The 13,512-nt window shown below is 42.1% G+C and overlaps 1 protein-coding gene across 2 annotated transcripts in view; it reads right to left on the bottom strand.

Annotated features, from left to right (window-relative positions):
* The window catches only part of LOC139811091 (solute carrier family 7 member 14), an 84,181-nt gene that overhangs the window by 24,722 nt on the left and 45,947 nt on the right, over positions 1–13,512 (bottom strand). For both annotated transcript variants that reach the window (XM_071775152.1, XM_071775151.1), the window contains 3 exons: positions 13,044–13,197; positions 8,324–8,477; positions 3,779–4,009 (listed from right to left, as the gene is read on the bottom strand). In XM_071775152.1, the coding sequence (XP_071631253.1) occupies positions 3,779–4,009; positions 8,324–8,477; positions 13,044–13,193 (535 nt within the window). In that variant the 5' untranslated portion in view covers positions 13,194–13,197. The remainder of the gene's footprint in view (positions 1–3,778; positions 4,010–8,323; positions 8,478–13,043; positions 13,198–13,512) is intronic.

Consider the following 13,512-nt stretch of genomic DNA (forward strand, 5'->3'; position numbering starts at 1 on the left):
TAATCCGACCGACTCTCGACACCGAATTCCGCGGACGCGCGACGCGATTCGGTTCGCGCGCGAACGATTACAGGCTTCCACGCGCGTAACAGCTGGCCGGGTTGCAAACTCATCTGCAAATTCCTGCACGACGCGCGAGGAAAAAGTTAATTAAGGTCGACCGATTTTGCGGCCGCTTGCCGTCGTCGCGGCGCATCCGTTCTCTCTCTGCCCTGGCGCGAGTGAAACTTTTCCTCGCTGCCGCGACACGTCTATAACAAAGAAGTTTGATAAAGGAACCCAATCCCTTTGCACACCGAACCATTAATAATTTCGGCTTCCGGGACATTACCTGAAGCGAAACCCTAGTTACATCGTCGTCTTTCCCTAATATCTTCCAAAGTATCTTCTATATTAATATATCCTTTACGCGACAATATTATTTTTCAGTCGATACTAAGGATATAGATCCAATTTATATAGATAGAGTTTATCGACTTTCCCAAGCAATTTGAACGCGTTTAAAAATTTCCTCTAAAGATACCTAACATTATTTCTCAAACCAAACAGATATTTTTGCAAGTTTACGAGTGACTTTCTTTCTCCGCATTTCGCGAAGGAAGGCATGCACGTGTACTGATACGCAACTTAATCAAATATATTCAACTGCACTTTTGTGCGTCTTGCATACATCAACTTCCGAAAGAGCCATATTCTCCCGCTAGACGTAAAAGCACCGACGGAACTTTCGAATGGTGTCGGTGTTAACATTTTTCGCATGTCGCGCGTATTAAAAAAACGATGAAAATGTTCTCGCCCTATTCTTATATAAGTTTCTGAAACGCGAACGAAATTTATGGGACGTGCGGCATTCTCATAACGTGCGTTAAGTACCGTAAAAGTTCATTCTTACGTTAGAGCTCCTTTGATTGCACGGGAAACACGTCGAGAAAGAGAGAGAGAGAGAGAGGAAAAAAAGCGCAATATCGCGACAGCCGCCGTTTAATTAAACTTTTTTTTTCTAGAGCTGCACAACGGACGTTAAATAATGGCAATTATATAATAGCCGCGAGCATCGGTATATTATTTAATAAATTTTTCAGTTTGACGTTACTTTCATTACAGAAGCTCTCGACAGTTTCAGTTTACTATTCATTGTCACGGGCGCAACGTGTTGCATGAAAGCGTCATAACCATGGGCAATATTACGCTCTGCGTTATATAGTATTCTATTAATACCGATCACCGAGAGTATAATGAAAACCGATGATGTCTAACATTTAATTGATATTTATTAATCGCGAGAAACGGGGAACGACGAAACATTTATTTTATTCGCATTTTAATGGATCTGCCGTACGGGCAATTAATTAGACTCAATAACACCGAATTCATATTAATTATTATTGTGCTCCGGCGAGGGATATTGTGTTTTTAATTGCACGGGTTAACAAGTTGCCGCGGTGGAACCGAATACAAGCGACACGCGATAAAATTTACAATCCACACAACCGGCGCGCTTACTTTGTGACAATATAAATATCGATTTACAACGGTGATAAAATCGATGGGATAAGATGTGCGCGACATTTCGAGAATAAAGAAACTGGCGGGAATGAAAACGCGGAGGAGGTATCCCTCGTGTATTATTCGTAAAATTGACTGACGGAAAGAGGCTGATTCAAGCAGAAAACGTCTCGTAACACAAGAAATCACTCACGTCGCTCTTGAATCATTCTCCGCGGGCGGGGGAGTAACGTCGGACTCTTCTCTAACAATGCCGCGCGCAACAAAATTCAGACGCCGAGAAATTCCGGAGGAATTGGAGCGCGCCGAGAATTCGGGTGGCCTCTGGAAACGGACGAAGGAAAGTTTTCTGCAACATTAGTCTTACGGCAATGTTAATTTTGTTGCATTCATATTTGATCGGAATGGTTCCTGAAAAAAAATTGCCAAGTGTCAAACTCGCGAGAGATGTAGTATTTATCAAATATATGACGTAACGGTCGTGCTTTTTGTCAGATAGAGGAATTACCCATTTATACGTATATTTTATTGTCTCCACATAGCACAATAACGCGTTTTTGCGATCAACAGCGTCCTAATTAAAATTCGTGGCGTTTTCCCGATATACATCCTCCTTAAACATCGACGTCCGCATTAGAGAATATTGGCTTAACGTCCGCTATCAAGCGCCGCTGAATGCGGAGAATATTCATAAAACGGGCATATGATGCGAATTAGCTGCATTAAATAGTCTACAATTTATGCTCGCATGCGCGATCGATCCGTTTCGCCGGTGGTTATACGCGTGCGGCGTGTCGTAAATTAATGGACGAATCCCCGAGCCCTCCGCGTTTTCAGGACCTTGTCTCGGAACCTTCGACCTTAATCTTATTAATAGGTTCTTCGATCTTTATTTGATCAAGTTAAATTTGCGCGAGATATACTCAAATAACGTTGCTGCTTGTTGGAATATCCAAAATTTTAATTCCGCGATTCAATTAACAACGAATTTAGTATTAAAAATCTGCGAGAGACTCGCTGCTAAATTTTCCGTAACGAGAACTTGCCTCCACGTTTGCTAAAAAAAAATCTGTCGTTAAAATTAAGGTCTGGCACCCGACCCGAACGCTTGTATATAAACGTCGGTCAACAAGGAAAATGCCGGCGTCCAGGGATTTGCCATCGCGCGTTCTCCCCTTTTTTCGCACGTCGACGAAAAGCCTGTTCAGTGAATTAATTCGCTTTAGAAAATTGGATTGGACTCGGTTGAGCGTGGAGATTTTTTTCGAATTAACAATTTGAAATGTCGCTGTCCCGAAACGCGCGCGGGGGTGTACGTATTTTGTTTGTCCAGCAAACAGTCTTTCGCTCGAGCTATCGTCGCTAATTGTCTGACGCGAGATCGACGAGATTAATGGTGAAACCCTCATTCTTCATTCGCCTTATGCGTAAAGAGAAGCCAAGGGATATAAAACTTTAAATTAGCCGACTTGGGGATCAATGGTGTTTCTTTGGGTATTTAAATTTGAATAACTCGAAAATGATTAAGAATAATCTCCTTATTCAAAAAGATCACTATTTTATTATATTTTTTAATATTAATTATTTTATATTTTTATTGCGATTCTGTAAGATTAGTATTTTGTTACATATAATATTTTTAAATTTCTATTACGACATAAATAGTTGCTTTTTCTCTTTTTTCCAACTATTTTCATCGATCACAAACTACGTGAGGACTTCGCTTGTGAATTCCGCGAACATGAGTAACACATACCGTTCGCGCACGATGCATCCGCCAAGTCATCGATCGTGCCGTTGTATTATCGCGAAAAAACGCATAGAGAGTGTTCCGTGATCGAGCTGGGGGACAAAGGACTCACGTCGCTAAATTCTCAGGACGAAAAACGGGAGTCCGCTCGTAAATTTCTACAACGTCGCTCACCGACGACGACGCCAGCGACTATGACTTGTCGTTTCATGCTTTTACGAGCGACTGGAAGGGAAACTTTAAGACTCACTGACGCGAAGAAACATCCAAGACCAATTAAGGTGAACTCACACGTAGGACATTTTAAACATTATATGTCCGAATGTTATGTCTAATTTAAAGTAAAGCAAAGGTAGCGAAAATATATGAATTGCTGAATAGAGACATTTCATGGATATATATTCGTAATATAATATCACGAATGTATGAATTTTTTTCTCCCAGTAAAATCTGCACCAATTTGTTTGTCTTGCAGTAATCGATAGTTTGCACACGTGGGCGGTATGCGAAATGAATACTCACCGAGTATGGTGCCAACGCTGTTGGCTATCGCCTCGGAAATAGCACCGTTCGCCAACGCGTCCAGGCAGGCGCTAAGGGCGCACGCACACGCACTCGTACCTATAAGGTACTCCAGCACCATGTTCCATCCAATAATGAATGCTATTAATTCGCCTACTGTCACGTAACTGTACATATAAGCGCTGCCGGTCGTATGAGGCACTCGTACTCCAAACTCGGCGTAACACGCCCCTGTAATCACACCGAAGAAGAAAAGGCATTCAGTCACGAGGGGCGAATATCGTCGACGCGGGAGGGACAGAGAAAATTATTCAAAGAGAAATGGCATGTCTGCGTCACTAAACTCACGCGAACGTTAAACGTGATATCGAATGAACGCAAGACACAAAATCACAAACGATCACGTTTGGCGACAGAATAGAAAGTTAAAGGCTGCGTTTTGATATTCACTGCTAGTACTGAAAATCTATAGTATACGCGACATAAACTACAGATTTTCAGCACTGGCAGTGAATATCAAAACGCAACCAAAGTGTAACGGCGAATGTTCGTCGGGTTTATACTCCCACAAAAAAGAAAATAGCGGTTCAAAAACGCGGCACATCAAGATTAAAAATTTCACGAATTTTCACAGTTGAGTACACGATCTTGATGTGTTCGTTTTTTTTTATCGCTATCTAAAGCGGATTACGCGTTTCCACGTTGTGGCGTGACGAAACATTGTCTTTGCCACCGACGATTATCATGCTTCGGTAATCGACTGATTAAACTTCGGTTCAACCTTTCAACGCGGATTACATCGCGGTATTGCACAGATCTCGTGCTCAACCGGCATAAACGCCGTAATAATCTGCTTACATCTTTCCACAATTCTCTCTTGGTCAGAGACGGATGTTGCCTCTCCAGTTCCACGATATTAACGTACTGTTACGCAAAGCGGGATACATTCTGCGAATTACGCCCTACTGCTCCACGTCCTCCAATTTCGCATCTTTGTGGGACGATAACGTTTATCCTTGACGTCAAGCACCGCTCTCGCTGTCACATCTGTTACGGTCGACGAAGTCGCGCGAAATCAGTAAGCGGCAAGGTTGAAGAATCTAGTTTCCATTGATGCTAAACTCGACGTTTATACGTCGGGTGGTATGTACTATAAAATATGCCACCAAGTCTTTCTAACAATGAGAAAAGAAAAGACGACGCAGAACTTCGCGGAAGCGAAAGCCTCGGCTCTACTTTCGCGGTTATCGAACAACAAGATGTGTAAAGACCAGGTATATATATCGAGAAATCCCATCTCTTCGAATGCTTATTATTGTAGTTGGACGAGAACGTAATAAAATAAACATAGAAAGATAAATATGAACAATAAAGCTTGAAAACGCAAGAAAAATCTAAACGAGCTCGCGTCTCAGTCCGCCTTTAATTCACTTTAGTGCGGTCACGATACGTCGCTTTCGACTATTGCAATAGTAATATCACTAATATCAGCGATGATTACCACGTACTCCCGCGCTGATAGTGCGCCAGCGACATTCATCTATTAATAACGCAACGAATTAATTAAACAACACGCCGCGACACACCGTGCCATAGCCTGCCATTAATTGGCGCGCGGCATCGATCTCTGAATAGCCGAACTAATTACAGCTTTACCCCGTTAGATCGATAATTACCGAGAGCGCGGCCGCAATCAAATGAGATCACGATCGATATGCAACGCGCTTCTTTCTCATGTACTTTCTATTTAACATATTAATACATCTCATATCCTTCCAGTTATAAAAAAATTATGACGATGATGCTTATAAGAAGTCATACCATTTTATATGCACATTCGATTATAGTCGAATCAACGATTCTGACTTGGTAACTAAAAATGTAAAAGTACATATATAACGTTTCTGAATATCCATACTCTTAACTCATGGAAATCGAGCAGCTCACATTTTTCAAGATAGGGACACATCAATCAAATAATAATAAAATAGATTTGAGAACTAATCGTTTCTTTCAGCAAGATAAAAGAAGTTCCACTTGATATCTCTCTCGTTCTCTTCACGCGAGCGCGATTCGACGAAGCGACAAATAACATGGCAAGCAGTAACAAATTGCTTCACGAGGACGCAAACCGCAGCGAAATTACAGACGATAAAAGGATCAGCGAAACAGGCGCGAACAAAACAAGACTGATTGAGACACGTTCGGTCCATTCATCGCCTCCGTATCCATTGGAAACCCTGTTCGCAATTTCGCAGTCGGCGAGAATATCGCGTCTGCAGCACGCACGGGAGACAGTTTACGGCGACGGCCGCGTTTAGAGCCTCCTATCGCGCACGATGAATCGTAAATTTCGTTTGACGGGTATTTTCCGCGTTCGCTCTGCAAGAGTCGCACGATATCGATATTCGGGACAGTCGGGCCGCTGTTATCGATACGACGGAACGGTCGGAGCTCGATATCGAACGGTAAAGTACTTGTAACGGTAAACTAACGCGCGTTGCAGCGCAGTACTTATGCCTGTAACAGTACCCGCAAAGTAAATGTAAAGCACCTCTTGTGTATAGTTTACAACTATTCGCGTCAGCTCCGGACACGGTTTTTAATTGTTCCGTGGGTATCTAATTTCTAAAAGACTTTCTACGCGAAAATAAAAGGAAAAATTGATGTACTGAAATATCCCGTTATGTAAATTATAATTTTCACATGAGAATATTATACGGTGTAACTATAACGGTGTCAAAATATATATTACTTCAAACGATGATAAAATTTTCCTTAAATATCTGCGAAATATGCGACTCCTTCTATTTCAGTTCGATTGGATCTCGCGAAAGCTCCTCGTACGATGCTCCGGTCACGCGTCCGATAACGTCGCGAACGTTGAAGTTGTTTGCCCGAGATTCTGCGGAATTACGCTTTTATGCGGTTTAAATCCGCGCACGGCGTCCTGGATTCGTACGTGATATATGTATAGTGGTCGCGGAAGACGAATTTTCCGGCTCATATATCCCCTCACCGAAATCCATATTTTTGCAGAATAAGCTTCTTATCTGTGGCCATACCGCAGACTGTAAAGTCCCTCGAGTCTACTGTGCTCTGCTTGCGCGAGAGAGATACCTGACTTATCGCTCTGTCGAAATTGCCGGAAGCTGCCGGCGAAGAAGTCTGAGAATCATCGCCATTGCACGATCGTGCGAGAAATGTGTTGTGCATTTTTATAAAGGGAGTTCACCTCGCGAGTAGTTATCTCGTCGTTTGATTCCACAAGCTGCACGTGGCGATAGTTAATTAGCGCATGCAAACATTTTATTTATATGCCTTTTAGGGTGCCGGTTGTTCCAACTTATTGGTAAGCTACCTGATAGTTAAATCATATGTCCATCTTTGTCCAATGTAAATGATAAACAAAGACGTACATATGATTTAACTATTAGGTAGTTTACCAACAGGAACAACCAGCCCTTAATCGTATTCGGACGTGTATAAGTTTGACTGCTCAAGAGTACGTAAAGGTTTAATTAGCTTCGACGGGGGCGGCCGCGGAACGGATAATATCCCTAACTAGACACGATAATGTATGACAGTCGCAATTAAGTAAATGTTTAATTGAAAGACTACTGCCTTAGTACATACGTCCGTATCTATCTAATCCGTTTATATCTTCGTCTTTTTCACTTAGCTTCGAAGTAGTATTGTAATTAAATGATATATATTATTTAATTACAATTCTACTTCGAAGCTAAGTGAAAAAGACGAAAAATATAAATGGATTACATAGATTCGGACGTAAGTGTACTCGGATAGTGGTCTTTCGATTAAACATTTATTTAATCGCGACTGTCATACATCATCGTGTCCAGTTAGGGATATTATCCATTCCGCGGTCGCCCCCGTCAAAGCATTGACATCGATACGGTCAGCACACACGTATACCTGTCCATCATTAAATTGATCGTTCGTAAAAATAGTCGGAAACTCTTTCTCGCCGACGGTTAAAGGTCACTTCCACCCTCGTTTCCCTCTCTTACTCTTGTCCGCACTGTTTCTTCGGGATTGTGAATCGCGCCAGAAATAAATCCCTACTTTCGTATTCCCATTCCGTTCATACGTGGACTGTGCAAAGTCGGCGCTTCGCGTAAGTGTGCAACCATCGCGCGTAATAACATGGGATCGCGTGTGGAAGGCGCGGCTCCCGACGACGATCGCAAGAAGCGACTTTGATAGAGTCGCCGACCCGATCCCAGATAACGTCGAACGATTAAATTCGCGACGCCGCGCCGCGCCGGAATCGCGTGTATTTAGGCAACGCGACCGATCTCATTCGATAAGTCCCTCTACAACACTCGTATTAGGTGTAAGTAACTCATTCCATGTAGACGCGAATGCATTCTTCGAGCATCTAGGTACAGCGGTTCTGCGACATTATAATCGATCCGCTCTCGCTTTGTCGTCGCGCTATCTCGCCTAATGACCGTCCGCGGCGACAAAGAACCGCTCCTTTTCTTATCTTTCTGCATGGATTCAGAAAGGCGTGATACCCACCGGAAAAAATGGAAGCAATGGCTGCGATAATGAATGAGAAGACGACACCAGGTCCGGCAACGCTGCGCGCCACCATTCCTGCGACAAGGTACATCCCTGTCCCGACGCAGGAGCCAACTCCTAAAGACGTCAGGTCCAGAGTCGTCAGGCACTTCTGCAAACAATAATCATTTCGGAGAGATGTAGAAAATCTGTATATCTCTAACTAAATAATGATGAGAGAGAAAACATTTTCAAATTAGACTACACAGACAATGTTCTAATATTCGGAAAGAATTGATTTACAGTGTAACTTCACAGTCAACTTATGAGTAAGATTTTTATCTGATCCATGTGCTAAAATAATCTCTGTAGTTTTTTTTTTTTAGACAAACGTTTATTTCAATTACCCTGACATTAAATTGCACGTTGCGACGCGGTAATCTATTTTCACGGACTAGAGGCGGAAATATATTATTTGTTGTTTTATCCGGGGCAATTAACCTAAATAAAAAATAATCCCGGGGAGTGATTTATTTCGGTATTACATCGGAATTGTTTTTCTTTTGCAATCAAAGTAATTGACCCAGATAAATTATTGTTCGGAACATCGTTTTTTATTTCATATCTCGCGCAACAAAATTCCTATATTCAATTTTTATCACTTTTTCCTTTTTAAAAATCGGCGAATTGTCGTGGAAAGATGCTTGACGTCGCGCAACCATTACCGTCGATCATAACTCGCAACGCCGGCCGGGGTCTAAATACGTATACGTAACGGTATAGTAAATAATGTAGCCCGAGCGATAGAAAAGAGCGAGAAACGTGACGTCGCGCCGCTGCCGCTTTACAGAAAGACACGATGGGGATCTTTTTGCTGCGCTCTGCAACCGTATGCATCTTTGAGTTGCAGTTAGAATAGAAACAATTACCGTCTTCTAGTTGACTTCTTTCTAGAATGTCAGTGCCATTTTTGCAACTCGCCTCCGGTAGTTATTAATAAACTATCAGTACCGACGATTTATTTTTGTCAACGGTGCTCAAATGATCGTTTCGATGAGAGAAGGTTTAATTGCCGCGACTCTTCAATTTATATTTTGTCGAATCGAGGAGAGATATTATTTGTTGCGCAACAGGAAAAAAATATCCGCTGATTACGGAATGTCTTCCAAAAGCGATAGAATCATATCGGATTTTATTTGTTGCGTTTTATTCATACGTTTTTATATTTTATATTTTGTTGACACACGCTAGGCATATCGAGAGCTTGTAATGCCCGTCATCGGTTCGCCCACCGGATTTGTACACGCGTCGCGAATTTTTTTCCGGTAAACGAGGATAAATAAATTGCGCCACTCGTTTCGTCGCTCGCGAAATCCATCGTTTGCCGCTTTCGTCGAAAGTGGTGTACACGACTTCAGGAATTACGAGCGTATAAACCGACATTTGGGACGACTCTCTCGAACGATTTCCCGCTAGGGGACTTGCGGTATTTACTACGCGCACGTAATTCTGGCAACTCTGCATCCTCATTCGTTATTTAGCCTGTTCGCTTAGCACGGGAAAGGTATACCTACGCGGTATTGCACAGGACCACGCAACGATGATCAAAACCCGAATGTCCGCGCACGATGAGGCGATCGGTCATCTTTGCCACGGAATTAAGCGGTAGAGTTTGTTACTATTTAAATATTATTCCTTTTCTCGCTCTTCCCTAAGCAATTAACGAGATATAAATAATTAGCTTAATTGGTTATATTTTAAATTATAGGGTTTACACAAGCCAAAATAACGCAGCTCAAAACTTTGTTGAAGATATGTTAACTTCAAAGTTTGACAAACATTTCTGATAACACGAATTCTCGGATAACACGATTATCTGCGTTTTAATTTTGTCTTTTCTAGAAAAAGGAATATTTTTCTTTTTCTTTTGTATAAAATTCCCTCCGCGAAACTTTGTTAATATTTATGATTTAATCGTGATAGTTGAGGATGCGGGATGGAATAAATTCCAAGCTCGAATAAGGATGATATATTTCTCTCAGATATCTCTTTCGAAAAAGTCCGTCAAAATTCCCGTGATCGCGCGCCAGCGCATAAATCAACGTTATACGTTATGCGTCAATGTTGCGTCAGACGAGGGCACCAACGCCGGCAATAATTCATGCAGTATTTGCATTAATCCACGATATTGCACTCTTCGTGTTTCAAACATCGCGGCGATAGTCCGGCGGATCAATGCCGGGCGCGTTCTGCGAAACCCGACGTTGCTAATCGCGCAAACTGCATTTTCCATCATTACCGCTCAATTATTTCTCAATGGAAATTGACTAATTGTAACATTATACCGCGGTGCCAGATAATTCGATTCGCCAGCCATTGGAGACCTTGCAACTTTTGCAATTACGTGTGACACTCGATATGCGATCTCGTCCACTACAACGCCGTTTTTAATTTGCTCCCTTTTGTTTTATTAGCATTTACAAGAAATTCTCTTCTGTGTTTATTATGTGTTACATAATTACTTCTGCCATTATGTTTAAATTACCTTTGTGCTCGCAATTTAACGGGCAAGTTACTTTTCAAGTTTAAATAAATGAAAAAGAGCCAGCGCGCGATACGATATTTATTCGAATCCGAGCGTCAGTGGAGAAATAATTATCAGTTGGTATATCAAGAATAATTTATAATTCTCATAAATTATAATTTACAACTTCTATCCTCTGTCACATCGATCTCCACTTCAAGCGAATGAGAGTCTCACGAAATACAAACTTCGGTAAGTAGCTTCGTTGACTGCGAGAGCTGAAACGTCGATCGTTACTGCTCTTAAAAGACGCACTTGATGTGTTTAAGCCTACTTGTCACCGCGTCTCGAATGATAATAACACTACGATGCGTGAAGCGGCTCGTACCACTGCCTGCCGGCTCGAGTCTTGTTGTGCCGTGACAAGGTGATTGCGTATACACAACAATACGCCGCAGGAAGCGAACTCGGAGCACTGTTTGCCAATCAACGACCTATCGTCGTCGGAGTACGTCATGCGCGATGAAACGAAAAAAAAACCGTCAAATATTTTCTTGTGTAATATTATAAATGAACGGTGATTTTGAATGAACGGTGTCGATATACCACTCTCGTGATTGTAACGCGAAATTTATACGTGGAGTGTCTTAACATTTACGTGAAAATGAGTTAATCCGTCTTGAATACGTTAAAGCGTTATTCTGATCCAACTGCACACATATATAACTCATCTTTCGCGTAATATCGCTCGTATTCATGAAAAGCCCGCGCCGGTCGCAGCGTGAACGCTTGAACGGACGCATCTCCTCTCCCCTCTCCTTTCTGTTTTTAACGGCTTATGATTTCATCATCAACATTATTATTATCGTGGCATTAATTTCCGAGACGCCGTCTAGTACAAGGAGAGACTGCTTATTGTTAGTTAATTTCGCGTGATTAGTTAATTTCAACTCGCAGACGTATCGAAACGACAGTTATAATTATCAAAACTGATATATATTTGACTTATTGCTCGAAGTATTTCTGAATTACACACAAGAGTGCCATTTAGAGTCAGACAAGATTCGCAGCTTTTCGATCCGAGTCCGAGTTACGTTCTGTCAATGTAATGTTAATAACAATACGCGTGTCCATCGCCGAGAGAAACTCTTCGCGATCAACTTATTTTTATCCATGCCGAACATTTTAGCCACTCCCATAGCCGACGTGAGAAAGGAAAGAATCCTCCTGCGCGAAGTAGATCGGTTATTGGGAAACTTCGCGGCGGTTTACGCGCGCTGCAACTGCGGCGGAGCCGTCTACCGTGAGCAAAGTAACGGCTTTGCAACGACCGACGTCGCCGTTGGAGATACACGGAAGTTTGCCGTGTCTTTCTCTCTCTCTCTCTCTCTTTTAGCGTGCGACACGAACTATCGGAACGACAAAATTACTGCAGCGACACAATACCACTACAAATATATATATATATATATATATATATATATATATATATACCACGCACACACACATAAAATATACATACACGGAGGACCCATGCTCTTTGAGAAATTACAGGTCACCATCAGCTCGTCCGCGCAAACGACAAATTTCCCGGCGACAGCTTTTCATGTACCACGCGCATTTACTTCTTATACACTCGACTTCGTCATTCGCAAAACTTCGTGTTCCCTAATGGACGCCGTCTTCGCCGACGAAAGGAGGAGGGAGCGTTTTAGCTTATTAGGGCAAATTTGAAACAAGCAGGACGATGCCTCCGTCGTTTATATCGTGTGAAATTATTTTTATAACTGCGCGATATTATCATTTGCGAGAATTATAATTTTATTAACGCAACAGTTAACGGAAGTTTCCTCATGAGTCCCCATCAGTAACTTTATTTTCGCCGCTCTAAAAGTTGGCTTTAATTGATGATTAGGAGCAACGCGCGCTGTTAAACGCTCATTAATTTACTCTCGTTGTTAGTTACCTCTCTCATTATAATAATCTCCTTGATTTCCTTTGCTTATTCGTGTAACAATTTCGGCAAGCAATTGGCGGAAACAAAACATCTAGCCACTATAGTAAAGACATAAAGAGCCAAATTCTATCGACACGGTTTCAATTTTATATTTTAAAATATAACGCTTGAAAGTTTAATTGACATTTAATGGACCCCAAAATGTGATATCTAAGATTAAATTTATATCTAATGATTATACTGTTATCATTATTTACCTGTAATTTCTGCTTGGAGTCGGCTGGATGAAGTGGCTCGGGACCGGTTTTGGGCTGGTCACCCTGCAGACTTTCGATGTTCTTTGTACGTATCAGCTTGCCGAAGAGCTCGAGGCCCTTCTCCCGGTCCAGCTGGAGGTCGAGCTTCATTTTTCTGCAAAATTAAGAGCGAACGGGTTATTCACTCACGCACCCGGAAGGGAAAGAGAGCAGTTCTCGCAATAAGTGCTTTTGATCAATGTTTTCCACAAACATTCGTCGGCATGGTATAGGCATGTGAAATAAAATATTATGCAGAAAACGAATCGGCGAAGGGATGGTCGGGTAATATAATAGAATCGGACGATCTACGGCCGCGGTCGGATTTCTGCCGAGTCCGAGTCTCAGCATTGTATGATCTCCGAGTCCGTCGTGACTCTTGTGGCGATTCTTCACGATGCGCACGTCCGATGGAAACGGAAAAAGGTCC

The sequence above is a fragment of the Temnothorax longispinosus genome, chromosome 4, assembly GCF_030848805.1.
Source record: "Temnothorax longispinosus isolate EJ_2023e chromosome 4, Tlon_JGU_v1, whole genome shotgun sequence".
NCBI lineage: Eukaryota > Metazoa > Arthropoda > Insecta > Hymenoptera > Formicidae > Temnothorax > Temnothorax longispinosus.